The following is a 16946-nucleotide window of genomic DNA, read 5'->3' as shown; positions in this document are numbered from 1 at the left end:
CCAATTTAAGATAGAGTTATTGTCAGCCATTATGGTGCTTCCTTTGTTATCTGCGACCTCTAGCAACGTTTCACTTCCCGCTTTCTAATTTTTAACTATGGCTCCCCCTGTCCTTCAGACATGGTTGTGCAATGCAGCAGCTTGAATGCTTTTAGTGGGAGCACCTCTTTTTTTCAAGCGGTTCATGTGTGTTCTTAGAGAGATTTATTTATTGATATGAGAGCAAGATAAGAGGACAGCTGGCAGATCCTGATTGGATGAGTGTTGTCATCCATTTGCCTTTGCCAGAGTTGGCCTGTTTGCAAGATAAACAGTCATGTTGAAACCCTCAGGAAAACTTTGGATTTTGCCTCTGTCCCCTTTCTCTCTCCCGAAATAGTTTGTTTCTCTACAATCACATTAACTTGTATAAAGCTCCATCCTTTATGTTTTTGTTTGGTGGTTTGGTGTTCAGTTTTACTTTTTTCAAGGCGTGATTTATTATGCCACTATATCTCGAGGTTTTTCATTTCCATCTTTATTTCCTTCCATGTTCTTAGCTGCTTATCCAGTTCAGGGTCGCAGGAGGAGTGGAGCCTATCCCAGATGCCATAGGGTGAAAGATTACCAGTCCATCACAGGGCTACTATAAAGAAACAGACAACATTTCATGCTCGCTGCTGCACCTGAAGCCAATTTAGGCACACGGAGTGGATCTAATTTGAGGACCTTTCTTTGGACTCCACTTGAATCAGTGCATGCAATAAGAAAACACGTCAAATCCCCAGAAAAAGGCCTGAGGGGACCAGTGGGTTCAAACCTAGAACCTGGTTTCTTAAAGTTGAGACATTTTGGCTTTTATTGTGATAGAACAGCAAAGAGAAGAATGTGAGAAAGACCAGGGGAAGACTTGCAGTGACTGTCTTTGAGGCCGATTCACACCCAGGCAACTGCATTATAGCCTTTTAGCATTTGGGTCACTTGCTACTAATCGGTAAACTAAATTGGCACCCAGTTATGAATTTAAGAAAAGGAAAATGCAGCCGTGGAAAATAACTGATTGTTTTAAATCCTTAAAAGGAAATTCAGTATTCCGCATGCAGTGACGTCCATTGTTTCAAAGTTCAGTGTGCTGCATTCGTCTAATGAAAACAAGAAAAAACAGTTGGATAAGGCCACAGGCGATGCTGTTTTTTTATGCTTTGTTTTGTTGCTCCTTTCATTACTTGACTCAAAGGCTCAGCAGTGTATTGCATCATGCTATTTTAGAGGGACAAGGCAAAAACTCCATTTGGTATTTAACTGTTCAGGTGCCACTTAGAGAGTGTAGTAAGCGAGAGAAAAGTGTATACAGGACCTTTTCTACCAAACCAGATGTGGTCCACACAATTCCTGTTGTTTGCTCTCTGCATACAGTAGAGTCAGGTCATTGTGGTTATACATTAACACTCCTCCTTAAATCAGTAGAAAAGAAAATAGACCTGGATTTTAGCGTTTCAACTGGAGTCCACATTCCTGATGTCTGAAGAAACTTACCTGAACCATTTACTCCTCTGTTACTGAAACTGTACTCTGATCTCCATGTGGGCAGGATCAGTCAGGAAGACACATTTGCAACAGCGATCAATGAGGAATCTTATTAGCTATAATAATGCATCATCATTTACAGGATGGACCCATGCAGATACTTTAAAAGGTGGTCTGCAGATTTCTACACCATCTACCAGTTTGTGCCAAGCTCTGCTATGTGTGTGCAGCTGATTGTGCCCAGTGTTTATACACTGTATATGTGGCAACGGGCCAATCTCATTACATCGCCCTGCCAGAGGTTGTATTGTCAGCAGCAGCTTGTTTAAGATGTTATGATGACTCGGGCATCTCTGTCATTCATACTGAGAGTGTACAATGTCCTCTTTGGGTTTTTTTATTGTTGTTTTTTTCTAGCGTTCTACTCGAGATGTAATGTGTCTCTAAACCCAGACTATCAGTTGTCACCATAATATTATCAATTTCATTTCACTGTTAGTTTTTATATGTATCTCTATCTCCTCTCCGGTGGTTTGGACCCTTCGAAGGTTACTGAGCGTGGCACATTCAGTGAAGAGGCGGCCTCATACTGCTGTGACTAAAATGGTTGTAGGATTTCATTTGCTTCATTTGGCAGCAGTGCAGCCGGGGGATTTTTATAACAAGTTCAATCACAGTCCGTGTTGACTGGACTCATTGGTATAGGGTTGCTATTTACTCCTTAATTTACAGATTTGATTCACTGGAATTAAAATATGTAATTTTCTAATCGCACTCTGGTTTGATAAGAAGTAGAAAATCTTTTCCCAAAGTGTCTCTTTATGGCCTATAAGGATAAGTTTAAGGATCGTTTTGGTGATGTACACACTTTAAATCAAACTTTGTAACTGCAACCAGACATACTGTGTGGTGGATTTACTTAAAATTGTTGTTTGGCTGTTGTAAATGAGCTAAAACACTGTTGAGATTCGAGGTTAGGTTGCAGCTCTTTGAAGTATCTCTCGCCAAACGTATTTTTCATCAGCTCTCTCTTAACTCTAACACGCCTGCCTGTCTCCATCTGGCAACCTATTGTAGAGCTCCCCAGTGAGGTAAATGTAGCAGCACTGATGTAATGTAGTGTGTTTGGAGTGTCTTCCTCACACCCAGTGGCAATACCATGCTGCCTGACCGGGTTCGACAACAGGCTGTAATTAAGAGGCTTTCTCACCTGCTGCTGGACTGCTGTTATTTTTGAAAGAAAAAAAAAGACAGCCAGCTTTTACCAGAACGATAAGTGAAACAAAGAGATGCAATACGCTAGCTACCACCACCTGTTTCTCCCCAGGTCTCTCCTCCCCTTCCAGAATGTCTTTGTCACACTTATATTCCATCTCTCGCATTCATCCTCCAGTTGAGTACACACACATTTGTCGTTTGCAGCCACAGACGGCCCCGGAGATGTTTCAGAGGAGCCGTAGCGTGCTCTAATTGCTCGATTGTGTGCCTTTGTGTATTAACAGGTGTTTTGCTGGATCCACATTACTGCTGCAATTTTAACTTGGCTGCCTCTGTAGTATTCCCAAGTTTGACACGGAAACAAAGTTAGAGGCTGCTGGGTTTGTGGGTGGGAGAGAGGCACAGATAATAGATAGACAGTGGAGGGCAAAAGGTGAAAAGATGGGCGTGTTGCTTTGTATTGTACATGTTTTAATGATCAAGTAGGCGTCCCCCCCATCGCTTTGTGTGGCGCAACAGATTACAGTTGTCTCTGTCAGTTATATGTGAGGCTGTCTGGAGCCTTATGATTGCCTTGGCCTGTTATTCCATCCAGCAGCTCAGACAGGCAGGCTGACTTTCTCCTGATGGCTTGCTCTCTCTGCCCAGCCGTCATTTTCACCCCTTTTAACTCTCCTCTCCTGGCACAGCAGTGCCTCTGAGCTTTTAGAGATTACCTTAATGGAGAGAAAAAACTGAATAGCACATGCCTGCTGGGTTATATGTGTGTGTGTGTGTTTTAACCCGGAGCCTGATCGCTCTAAGTGTATAGCAGACGCAAACAGTGAGAGAGCAAGAGAAGAGAGAAGGGGGGGTTATTTTTACAAGTTCATAGTCATTTTTTGGCGCTGTATTCAATGAAACTCAAATGGTTGCCTTCATATCAGCTACGGTAGATTTCAAGATGTGTGACAGCTTGCAATCACTGTGACACAAGTCACTTGTTGCAGTTGGAAAATCAGTAGCGACTGCATTTTACCTCATCTTAACCTTACCTGACTTTTAACCACCCTTGTTCTATCTTTGATAATGCAGCTCACAGTACTCTTTTTACGGCTTATTCATTATGGAGATATAGCCTCTTTCTTGAGTTGTGACCTGCAGGGTTTATAATGTCCTGATTGTTGGGTTTTCATGAGGTTATAGTTAATCCTGACATGCCCTTCTTTCCTTCTGGTTGTTTGTTTTAAGTGTTCCCACTGGAGTGCACCGAGTTAAAATTGCTAACAGCTTTAGGCTTTGCAAATTTCCTTTTGCCTTTAGCCTCAACAGACGAGCCGGATTTGCAATTTGCAGTTTTTTACCTACTTCTGCTTAATTTTACATCTTCCCCACTTTTTCACAGGTTTAATAATCAGCTAGTCTGTCCTGCCGCAGCCGGCATTCCGCAAAGAGCTTTGCCTTGGTAGCAGTAAATTAGATTGCCTTTACAGGGAAGTGCTCGCCTTGTTTTCCCAACCGTCTGCATAGGGAGGACATTGAGTTATAAAAATAAATACTTACTTCAAAAATCAAAAGAAGTTTCACTTATAAAAAATATTTTTGATAGCAACAACAGGGCCAGAGGGCCAATTAGAAGAGATGATTGAGTTTTTCTTAGCTATTGCTACACTTACTCGTTAATTTATTCCCTCTTGCCACTTCTGCTTCTTGCTGTCTGATAATGCACAGTCGAGACTATTGAAAAACACTAGAAAAAAGCATGTGCCAGAGTTTTCAGACACAAAGTAACTTAGAAAATACTTCATACTTTAACTATTTCACATTTCACAGATAGGAAAAATAGCTTTCTTTCCTCCTGTTTCTTACTGCCACCTAAATAAGTAGACAAGCAATCCCTCAGTTAGTTACTGATTAACTTGTTTAGCTAGATGATAGCATTTTAGCTTCTTTAGTGTTTCACCAGAGTACTTTCGAAAACTAAAGATATCACCTTTAACTGTTGGAAATGATAACAGAAATATTCATTTTTTTCTGACATTGTGCAGACCAAATGATTATTGATTAAAGGAGAAATGCTCCACATTTATCAATAACTGCATCTCCAAAATACTGTTTAACTGCAAGCATCATGTTTTTTTTTTATGTCAAAAGAATGTTTATTCATATTTGTATCCTCTCAAACAATGCTTATTCAGAAGCCTTAAATTGCACCTGCATATGGCACAATATGTGCAGACTCAAGTGTTTTGAAGTGCCTGTGAAATTAGATTTAGCTATTAAGGAATCCAGAGCTCTGATTATTTGCACCTTGCAGCTCTCTTATCATGCTGTGGGACTTAAAACTTCTCATACACCCCCTGCTCTCTCTGACCCACATGTTTAACATCCCGAAAATATAAAGCTGCACAGGCTGCCTCTTCCAAATCCAGCAAAAAGCGAATCCAAACCCCTTCTCCTGATTCTCCATACCATATGTCTTTGCATATGATGAGTAGCAAGTTCTCTTCCTGAGCTGAAACTCCAGCTCAGTGGGTGGCTGTAAGAACACGTTTTCGTATACAGTCCAGAATTTGGTTGTAGTGATAGAGATTAATATTATGCATGTATGTCTCTTAATAGTTTTTGTGGGTGGTTTGGCAAATACCTCATCAGAAACTGAAATTGCCTACATTTAAAGATAGATGAGAAACGTTAAGGAGGATGAGGTGATTATGGGGGGGAAATGACTAGTATGAGCCCTGTTTTTTAAGCAACTTTCTTTTTATGCATAATCTGTAATTTGTAGAAAAATCTTCACTGATGGAAGATGGTTTCAGACTTCATGCATTTTGCATAAACCGGGAGAAACATCACTGGAGTTGGACTGTGCAATCAGGCTGCATTTGTTGTTAGTTGTTTTTTGTTGGGATTTTTTGGACTGTATTATAGTATCTATTTTTCCAGGATTGTAATTTCTTCTCCTCTTTTTGTCTTGTGTTATCTCTCTGAGCTTGCCGCAGCAGGCTCTTTTTATTTAGACAGGTTAATGCACTTGACTGAGGCCTCTATCTTGGTAATGCAGCTCAGGCCTCATTGGGCTCACAGATCTTATCAGTTCTCATTGCAGGCTCCTGTTGTCATTCAAGTCCTCTGTTTTTTAGCTGACCAACATCCTGCAACTTTTCCCGGAGGCGCTTTGTAGTTGCAATTTGGTGCGCTGCAGACCCAGACTTTGTGACAGAAAGTGCTTTCTTGTTATATAGTGTACACTAGAAATCCTCCCCCAACCCGTCTTTTTATGTGTGTTTAAATGATGCTGCCATTGCGTGGGCTTTTACAGATTGTTTTGGCTGTCAGGGTTATTGTCTGCCAGCTTATGTGGAAATATATTGGCTGAGAATGACGAAAGTAAAGATGAATAACCTGTTTCCATTTTCTATTCTTACGCTCCTGCCCACACAACTTTTACTCCCGCTGTTTTTAAGATGGAGGGCTTTGTGTACAGCTTTGCAAAGAATATCCACAAACTGCAGTTTGGAAAGTTTTTGGGTTGGATTTGAAACGAGTGTTACAAAGAAATACTGAGTTATTCATTTTGGTTGACGTTTGCAAGCCATTTGACTTCTGCTATGACATAAAATCTTACTAAAACATATGCACAGCCACATAGCATATTGGTCTGAATACAGACCTGATATTAAAGAATTTCCAATTATCTGACATCTGTTGAACTCATTTTGAAGATAGGAAACATTTCTACACTCATCTTGTTTCCCTGAGATACATAAGCCTAAGGAAACTCCTCTGTAGTTGACAGATTCTTGATAATCAGACGTGAAAACATGCCTAGCAAAGGAGTATCATAAAATTATCCCCACTTTTTAAACTTAATTTCCAGGAGAAAGAAAGAAAATCATATACAGGCCAGTTTAGTTGCTTACGCCATCATTCTAGAGAACAACCGTGTAGTGATAATGTCCTAAATGTTTTTTTCCAGGCATTAACCAGCACTGATGCATTATTGTTGTTAAGAGGTTTGAATTATTTAGCTAACAGTTAATAAGGGCTTGCCACCAGTGCTTGTATTTTGCTGTAGATTTAGCCCTCGTTACCCTTAAAACGTTTTCCCATGTGTTGTCTTAACTTCAAGTAAAAATACTATTACTATATATCTAATTATAGTAGATATACTATATATCTACTGTATTTTAATACTGGCTGTAATGATGGCACTCGAAGAGCCAAATGTTTTTTGAGGGGGTATTCACTGTGAAAAGTTTCACAGTCAGTCTATAGGACTCTATAAAACTCTTGGCTGTACTATAAATGTTTGCTGATGTTTCGTTCTCTTCTTAGTTTTATGCCTGTCTATAGGCAGCCTAGTGTACTCAGCTTTTCACTGTCAACGCTGCTACTCAGTTGCATAATAAGCCATACTACATAGGCACAGCTTTGCCAGCCATTGTAATGGGGCCCTTGAGTCAGGTCCTTGTTAGCTGATGCACAATAAGCTCCAGCCTAATGAGGTGTAAACCAGAGATCTGGGAAACTGAGAGGGGGCCAAATGAGTATGGCCGTCAGCCTTGGTGTGCAGTGGAGAGCTCAATGCTAATGCTATTAGCTCGGAGGTCAGTCCATTTTGCCTTTTGCTTGTTCAGTTTATCAGCACTTCATAACGTGCGGGGTGGTAGGGCGGGGTGTTGAGACAGCAGTTCACACTTAAGTGCAGAATCTTTCGGCGAACGAAGAGAGTGAGAAATGGGTTCACAATGAGTGCACGGTTTGATTGCAGCTGCCATGGAGTGATCACAGACCTTCGGCTCTTAACAGACTCCTTCTGTGTTAAGGTTTCTCCACCAGAGAGCGTCGGAGCCTCCATCTGGCCGGCTTTCTCGTCACTTGTGCGTTCATTAACAGTCCATTTGTTGCTTCTGCCCCGAGGAGCCTCCCTCCGCTGCTCACTTGTTCAGCTCGTGCTAATGTTGCTGATGTGAATTTAATGTACATATGGTGCACTTCATTCAGCCCTATTAAGCCTCAGCACTTTTCATGCTTTTACTTTAAATAATATTAGTTTTTATTATCGAGTTGAAAAGAAAAATGCTTGTCTACCTGCTGACGTTTAATATTTTGTTAGAGTTAAATGTGTTGGAGTTTTAGGAAACATTATTTCTGTGTAAAATTCATGATTGTAGTCATTCACCATTCTGCAAGTTACCGTCAGACACTATTAGCATTCATAGAAAGCCATTTCACCATATGTGAACCCTTATGAATACATCACAATGCATATATAATGCATTAACTTATCGTAATTCAGACGAAGTGCTATCATTTCTTGATAGCCCTTTTCTGATGGTCATGTGTTCTGGTGTGTTTGGTTGCACATCTGTGCACAAACACATATATTAACCTTTGGCATGTTTCTCTTCTAGCCAACGCTGGGGCCTGTTTTCCTAAGCAAGGTAACTTACTGGTTGAAAGGTTCTCTGCTCTTTATCGCACCATCATTCATTCATGATTCAAGTCACACAATTATTTGTGTGTGTGTGTGTGTGTGTGTGTGTGTGTATGTGTGTAATCGCACTGTCTTCTTCCAACTGTCTCCTTTTCTGTCCTTTTCTTTCCTTCCACCTTGGGCTGTGTTGTCTGTCAGTTAGAGAGCTGACAAAAGGCCAAGGGCTGTCAGTTTGAAGCACCTCCTTAAAAATGGACAGCCGGATCAGTACCTTTCAGCAGAGACAGTAAGAATATGTAGAGAAAATGTCTCACGGGGTTATGGGATGGAGGGCATGCTCACACAGATCGACAGGAGTTGGTGAGGAAGGACAAGAACAGTGAGAGAAATGAAAATGCTGTTCTCTTCATGTTCCCATGTGACTTTCAATCACCTCAATTTTCAGTAGTTTGTTTTTCACTGTTTCTCCAAGAAAACAATGAAAGCCACTTAAGATGACAAGCAGGCATATCACAATGGAATATCCAGCAAAACAAATTCAGTTTGAGCTTCTTCCTTTGATGTACCGCAGAAGCATTTTACTTTTCTCATTTTTCTTCCCTCAGCATTTGAAATCAATAATTCTGCAAGGAACTGCTCTGTCCTGGTGGCAAATAGTCTAACATCCCATCCCATTTCTCTCTCTCTTTCTCTCTCGCTCTCTCTTGTACCTTATATTTCCACTCTCCTTCTCTGCTTCATTTGTTTCCACCTATGTGTGCCTGCTGTGTGTATGTACGTCTCCACCTTAAAATCTTTCTGCATGCTTGTGTGGGTGATGATTCACCTCTCTCCTGCATACTTCCCACCCTTCTTTCCTCCCTTTCTCCCTTTCCTTTGTCCTCCCTTTCCTCGTCTCTTAGATCCCGAGCGTGTTGGCGGTCACATGATCTCAAGAGATGACCTGGAATATCCACGGGAATACCGGACGCTGGGGAACAATGCTCGGCGCTTCTCCAATGTTGGTCTGGTGCATACGTCTGAGCACCGGCACACAGTCAGTGCGGCGCAGAGCCTGGAGGCCCTGACCAACCTGCACAAAGCTGACATGGAACGCAAGAGGGACGCCTTCATGGATCACCTGAAGAGCAAGTACCAACAACAGCAGCAGCAGCAGCAGCAGCAGCAGCAGCTTCAGCATCCACACCACAGCCCTCACCACAACCCACCGTCGCCCTCACCCTCCCACGCCAGCATGAGGGGTACATCAGAGCGATCTGCAAGAGAACAAGTAATTAATATTAATTTATTAGTTAATGTACTTGCGACTGTTTCTATTTTTCACTTTGTTGCCATTTCCAGAGATACTTCCAAAAGACAACTCAAGCTTGAAATGATTAATTTATTACAGCAGCAGAGCTAGAATTTGGTATCTTAGCCCAGAGAACATCTCTTCCCCCACAAATATCACACGCGCAGAAATTTGGGAGTGATAGGGGAGCCAACAGGTGGGTGCAGGGCTCCAGCAGCACTGATTTGTTATAGGGAGAGAAAAGTATAAATACACCATCAAATGGGGACAGTGTTATTGATATACGACAGCAGGACGTGAGTCATGTTACGTTTGTATGACATAGCGCAGCTCAAGTTGCTTGCCTTGAACCAGCTTGCAGGGTTTTACTCCATTTATGGTGCTTTTTTGGCAGGTGCTGCTTTTAATTCAGGACATACTACTGTTTTCTCAGTGGGTGACATCACCAAAAAACAAAACAAAAAAAAACCATGCTGTCTGTACACACAGAATGCCCCATTACTTAGGTGGAGTTAAATGGATTATTAAATGGTAAAAAAACAAGCATCTTGCTGGTGATATCAACAGTGAAACGAGCACGCAGTTTGACACCGACCTAGATAGAAAAGACGTGAAAGAGGTGCGTCAGGTAGTTTTGTAGGTGTAACAGATGTCATTATAAAATGCTTTGTTTTGTTTTACTTCTTGAAGAAGTAGCAAAACTTTACATAGAGTTAAAGATGAGAGATGTCCTCTCAAATTAGCACAAAATGTTGAAACCCTGATTAAAAAAATACAATGATCAAAGAACCGAGCCGGAGGTGCTGCAACAGGATGCTACTCAGCATGGTGCCGCCTTCAGAAGAGGGGTTCAGACCAGAGCAGGGGTTCTGCTAAGGTGCGGACACATCGAAATAATCTTTCTCCTCTGCTCTCCTCGCTTTTTGTTTTCCCCTTTCTAAATGTGCTTCATGCTTTGACCAGTTTCATGGCTCTCTGTCTCACACACACTACGCAGAAACATGCTCTCTGTGTTCCAGTGCAGCTGCTGTGTTAAAACCGGGTAGATTTAGTGTAATGATGTGACAAGAAAAGCACATCAGGGGCGAAGGGAAAGAATCAAAGAGAGTGACGGAGTGAGCGAGCGAGCGGGAGGGTGGTTGAACGGCAGGTGGAGTCCGTAGTTGCCTTGGTAACCTCTCCCATGTATGGTAGGTGGGGATATCGCATTGCAAAGGTCAGGTTGTGTAGAGAGGGATGAATTGTGCAATGAATCCAGAAGAGACAGGGGAATAATAAGCTCAAGGTAGGTGTTTTTCTCAAATTAAGTGTCAGCCTGTGGAGTGGACAGATCCATAGGTGACAGGGCATTTTCACTCAGGGAAGGAAGCAGCAGAGCCCAGGATTTCTTGTCATCTTGTGGTTTTGCAGAGCATGGACAGCAAGGAAGGAGGGAGGGTGGGAGGAGGAGCTGGAGAGGAGCGCAGCAGCCTGTGAAGCAGCCCACTGCTCAATTAGCCAGCACCAGCAGGACCCAGCCACCCATCTGCGAAGGAGTTAATCGGCTGGTGTTGTAATGAATTAAATAAAGAGTTTCCGCTGCATGTGCAACTGTAGAGCGAGACAGCGAGAGAGGGAGATTGAGTGAAAGAGAGGGAGGTGGGTAAGAGAAGCTCAGGGAGGGAGAGACAGGCGAAAGCACGATGAGGATTCACTGTACCTGACGAACAGCCTGGGATGACTGGAGTGGTGGACAGGCACAGGTGCACTGCAGGTGAGATGAGACTGGAAACTGGAGGCTGCCGCAGAGAGTTTGTGTGTTTGTGTGTTTCTGGGAGGGCATGTGCTCGCTGGGATTAGAGTGCATACCTGTTGTGCTTGTTGTGGTTGTATAGACGGCGTGCATATGCTCACAAAGCAAGCTACACGGGGGCTGATGTATAAGCTGTTCACAGCGTCCTTTGTGTCTCTGTTTGAGCAGTAATTTGCTGATTAATGTGTGCGTTTTTAAGAGAGAGAGACGGAGAAGCTGCTGTGATGTTTAGACACAACACCGGACTGGAGGAGGATCGAGGGAGAAAGAGTAAGAAGGGTTGATTTGAGGGGGGCGGGGGTGCAGAGAGGATGACGACATGAGAAAGAGACAGAGGTGGAGGAGGGGTGGAGCGAGTGCAGCCTGTTTTACATGCAGGTCAGGTAATGCAGCGCTCCACTCTGCGAGACTAAGTCCTTCTGTTAGATTTCTGTGGTTAACCCCAGTAAGTGCACAAACACAAGCTTATGCGTAAATATATAGATGTCTTAACTTTGCAGTGAAAAATGCATTTAACCCTCCAGCCCTAAGTTCAAACATCTATCAGTAACTTTGTCTAAGTGGGGCTTGCAGCCTATTTAATTCAAGTGGAAGTTAAAAAATGACAATGTGTAGATTTGAGCTAAGTAGCAGAGCTACAGTCAAGAGTTACTCTGTCATCTGTTCATCTGGGATTAGAGTGATAACGACTGGCACTATAGGCTAAGGTGTTGAATATGATTTCTTCCCAGAAGATGTTCTTTAATGGCAGTGATTATTGCCTGCATGGAGAACTGCTAAAGAGAAATAATCTACATTGAAATAAGCCCTCTCCAGTTTGCTCTCTCTCACATTCACATTCGAATATTTGCAAATCAAAGTCCAAGTGAAGTGTATCTGCAGCTGTCAAAGCAGAGCAACGGTTAAAGAACAATAAAAATGTGTTTACTTTAGTGTGAGTTAGCCTCATTAAAGCAACAAACAGAGAAACACTGGGAAGAGACAGACACACAAGACCACAAATCACTTCTGCACCATTAAAGCCAAGCCTCTGAGTCATTCAGCTTTGTGGGAAAATAAAATCATTAAGGTTGTCAGAACAAATGAACAGCAATTATTTATGATGCACCGGTGCTGCCCCTGAGCTCCTGTCAGTTCGACAAATTGTCAAGGACAAAACTCAGTGGCTACAGTTAATAAATGATGGACTCATGATCAGGTATTGAAGTTCAGTTTAAGTCCAGTCCTGAAGGATTGTGTATTGGCATATCCCCAAAAGCGACCCACTTTATCACTGACCTTCAATCTCTAACTGAGAGTCTGCTTTTTGACCAGATGATTTACAAATCCAGTGTGTTCCTGTGAACAACGAGAACTTTTTAAAATCATCCACAAAGAGTTTTCTCTTTATTATCACCAATGTTGGTTAATTTAATCCTGTGGACTTTGAAGATGAGTGGTTTTCTATGGACAGCAACAATATAAGGCATTAGAGTTTGGCAGGGGACATCACACCAAAGAGTCATTTTCTCTAGCAACTGCTTTGACATGTTGGTAGAAATTTATATACCACGGGGAAAAAGAAGCGTGGGTAGAGATTAAGCGCCATATAAATTTGCGTCCCACTTGTCTCAGAGCCAGTGAGCCTAAGCACAGTCATACACATTTAAAATTATACTTAGAACAACTCCACTCTACACTAGCAAAACATTACTTGGAGAATAAAATAACAAAATGGCACACAATGCTTTGAGTGAGATTTAAAGGTTTCAGTCTTTCATTTTTTAGGTGGTTAGTTTGTTACTGTTGTTCGGCCCATATCACAGGATTATTAAACCATTTTTGTATTGTATACTGTGTAAGCTCCAAGCAGGTTTTGTTTATATAGTGGAGATGCAGTATAAAAAAAGAAGAGACAAGCACAGATGAACTCAAAGACAGCAGCCACTTCACGAAACCTGAATAATTTTAGAGCAGCCTTCTAAAGCTGTTGTCTATCATATATAACAAAACACAGATTTGTAATGAATGGCGCAGATATTCTGAGCTATGGATATTTTTCCCTTTTTGGGATGTTCTGGTAGGTTGGTGCAGTCGATCCCAAGACTAATGCTGAGTCCAAACTACATGCTGATTTAAAGATAAGATAAGATAACTCTTTATTGTCATTGTACAGTCATACATAGTACAATAGTATGATGAACTTGGAAAACTGTCGCACGTTGGCACTATATGCAACACAACACAACACATCACAGTAACTTAACTTAGTAATAAAATGAAGAATAAGTCTTTGTGTATTGCACACTGTTATTATTGCACATTAATTATTGTTGCACGTTGTTTTTTATAAATATTATTATTGTTATTGTTGTTCCCCCCCAAAAAAAAGTCCAGGGAGGTAGTCAATCAGGTCAGCTGTTTGCACTGATTAGGGCCATTGCCCTGTTGTAAAAGCTGTCCTTGAGTCTATTGAGTCTATCGGGACCTCAGCAGCCTGAACCTCCTGCCAGACGTCAGGAAAAGCAAGATTTAAAATATGTTGCAAAAGTCTCAAAATACTTCCAAAACATATTAAATGGACTTTTATTATTCAAGAGAAGTGTACAATCAGTGCAGGGTAGATATCAGGGAAACATGGAAATGTATTTTGATATTTAGCTCCCCCCTCTCCAGCCTGTTTGTGTGTATATACAGTATCTTCTGTCTAAAAAAAATCAATAAAATTTTGCTATTCTGGCAACTTTTTATTTTTAGGTAACCATATAGACATGATTTCCGTGAGTGCTGTAGATGTGGCTGCTTCCAGCTGCTCCTTTATTCACAAGGGACCCACTCGGCACGTTTGATTTGGCATATTTTTTTTTACGCTGGATGCACTTCCTGACACACCCTCAAAAGGATTTGTCTCCTCCTGGGATGGGATCTTTTGCTTGTTAGATGGCGTGAACCGCTACACCATCGAGCCATCATGTGTGCTATTGATGCAAAAAGTCAAAGTACTGGGAAAAATAATAATAATTCATCATTAGAATAATAAAATTTTAGTAGAATAGCTCTAGAAGTAAAAAGCATTTATTGTCTTTTTAGTGCATTTGTGATTTTTATTTTTTTTTAAATTCTTTTTGTTGGTGTGGCGTTCAAGATTCACACTTTAATTCAAAACTGATAATATAAAATAATTATCTGTTCATTTATGTAAAGTAGCTACAAAACATTTAAAGTTTTCCTCTCCTGTTTTCATCAGAGCCATAAAACACCTTGTATACTGACTGAAAAGAGCTGCAAAGGGGGTTTCAGCACACAGTAGTTTACTGCTGCTACCTTCTTGCCCAGGAAACTTTACTGCTTTGTATTAATTTAATTATAGCACTTCATTCTGTGTCAAGGCCAAGCAAACAGTTGCATCTCGATACGAAAAGAGAAGACGGAAGGAAATGGAGTGACAGAAACACCTGAGCTGAAAAAGAGTGAGGGAACACTAAGTGAAAGCTTGGGTTGCAATAAGTTAGTAATCACTGGCCCTGATTCTCGTGTTTACAGAAATAATCTGGCTTTTGTTGAGACTGTATTAGAATGGGAGGCGGGTAATGAAAAACCACCAACTATCATAAATCAAAACTTGTCGCTTAAAAAAAAAAGAAAAAGAAAAAAATTCATCTGCCAGGAGACTAATGTGGGTTCTGGAGAACGGGGACTGAATGGACTGAAAATTGCCTGCAGATAAGAATAAGAACAAGAATAACAGTTTGGATTAGAATTAAAATTCATGGACTTTTGCAATCTTTTTTTTTTTTAATTTCCATGTCAGTTTAAGGTATTTTGGAGCCATCAGTGGATTGGCCTGGATTTGACTGTGGGGTAATTATGGCTTTATAGAAAGCCAGAGACCTCTGCCAAAATGCGAACGCCTTTTAGTATGTGGCAGAGCAGCAGGAAGGGCAAATGGACAGATGAGAAATACAGCATGCACTGGCGAAAATAAGCAGGTGAGATTTCGAGGTTCTGATGAAAAGAGCGCAGCTGGTGGATTGGGAATGGATGAGACAGGAGACGGCAAGCGGGAGGCAGAGTGCTCGGTTGCCTGTGGTGGTGAAGTCTGGGAGAGAGGCCAGCGTTGCCGCTACAGAGTGGGTTGCTTGCTTGATTCGATTTCACTCTTTTCATTTCCTCACCTTCACCAGTTACAGCCAACAACGCAATCTTGTTTTAGGTACGCTGGAACCCAGTGCTTGCAAAACACAGAGACCACTTGCATTAACACCAATCATTTAATACTTCAGAGAGCCCTATTAGATGAGGCTGTCAGTAATATTAATGAGTTCAAATGACGCTTTCTGGAGGAAAATGCAAAACTTTTTGTGGCCTGCAGCGTGACTCTGTCTTGTAACTAGTTTACTTTGCTCTGCGCAATATTCTGTTTATATTTAACTTAAGCTATAAGCAGAGACATAAATATCTAACTATTCTCTCTGTCTCCCTTCCTGAAACTTCACAGCAACAGCCCAACTACTGGAGCTTTAAGGTCAGTGCTGCTAGTTCAAGTTTCCCTGTGTGTTTGTCATTTTTCCTGTCCGTTGTGTGTGTTAGTGTGTCCATTTGAATGTGTCTATGTGTGCTTTGTGCTGTGGCATCACTTTCAACCCTCAGGCATCACTAGCCTATCTCCATGCTACTTTGGCTTCAGTATCCAACTCGCTTGACATCTCTTGGCTCTCTGTGCACTGTGTGTGTGCATGTGTGTGAGACTTTTGTCTCTTTATGGGTGTGTGTGTGTGGGTGTGTGTGTGTGGTGGCAGAGGTGTCAGGGGGTGGCAACAGCTTAAACTTCTCCCGCTCCATTTAATCTGCAGAAGATGAATCTCTCTGGATTTATGATACCTCAGTCAGCTGGCATTAATGGATAGCAGCCATGTGACACTGCTGACGTATTACTGAGTGAGACATTAAGAATGCATTTCAGATGTGCTACTCAAGCATTACTGAAATAATGCTTTGGCATTAGCACAGAAGCTTGAGTCATGGCTAAAGATGCTAAATGTATTTTATCCACAGGTTTATAAAGGAAAAACATGGGTTATATACACTGGAGAACAGGCAGTGATATTGACTGTATAAATCACTTACGCTGAATTGCTGGCTTGCATGCAAGGTTGTGTGTATCACTTTCTGACTTTATAGATCATAGTGGTAGGCAGGGAGTTGTACTATCTAAATAGAAGAGGTTAAAGAAGGTATTGATATGTGTGAGGGAAGAGCCCAGGGCTTGTCTGAGTTGTACTCTGACCTCAGTCTGTGCTCTCAGCATCATTTGGACCAGGTGGAAATGTCACTAAATATCAATGGCTAAATGCCCTGACCCTTGGGGAAGGGTAAGCAATTTATCCCCTATTCCCACAACTAATTTATTCTGAATAACATGAATTTAGAGTTCTGTCTGTCACATAAATGTGCCACACAAGTAAACGATTTTGAACTCTGCAGGACATACAGGTGGGCTGCCAAAGCTCGGGGGTGTTTGAGGAAGAAAAATAGCATTTGAAACAATCAATTGAACCAATTATGACTTTTGAGAAATGAAATAACAAGACTGAAAGATTTTCTGCAGAAATACTGAGAATGCTATTCATCTGCCTCCAACCCTTTGTCCTCCTTCACTATATCCATGAATCTTCCTCTTTTCCTGCTTGGAAGCTCCACATTCAACATCCTTTATCCATTTGTTACCCAACATATCCACT

The 16946-nt window shown here is 41.5% G+C and overlaps 1 protein-coding gene across 3 annotated transcripts in view; it reads left to right on the top strand.

Moving 5' to 3' along the window:
• The window catches only part of srcin1a (SRC kinase signaling inhibitor 1a), a 78896-nt gene that overhangs the window by 19864 nt on the left and 42086 nt on the right, over nt 1–16946 (top strand). For all 3 annotated transcript variants that reach the window (XM_082531000.1, XM_082531002.1, XM_082531001.1), the window contains exons 2-4: nt 8121–8150; nt 9046–9413; nt 15704–15730. In XM_082531000.1, coding sequence (XP_082387126.1) covers nt 8121–8150; nt 9046–9413; nt 15704–15730 — 425 coding nt within the window. The remainder of the gene's footprint in view (nt 1–8120; nt 8151–9045; nt 9414–15703; nt 15731–16946) is intronic.

The sequence above is a fragment of the Aulonocara stuartgranti genome (genome assembly GCF_965226115.1).
Source record: "Aulonocara stuartgranti genome assembly, chromosome: 4".
Classification (NCBI taxonomy): domain Eukaryota; kingdom Metazoa; phylum Chordata; class Actinopteri; order Cichliformes; family Cichlidae; genus Aulonocara; species Aulonocara stuartgranti.
This window is presented reverse-complemented; position numbering and strand designations above follow the sequence as displayed.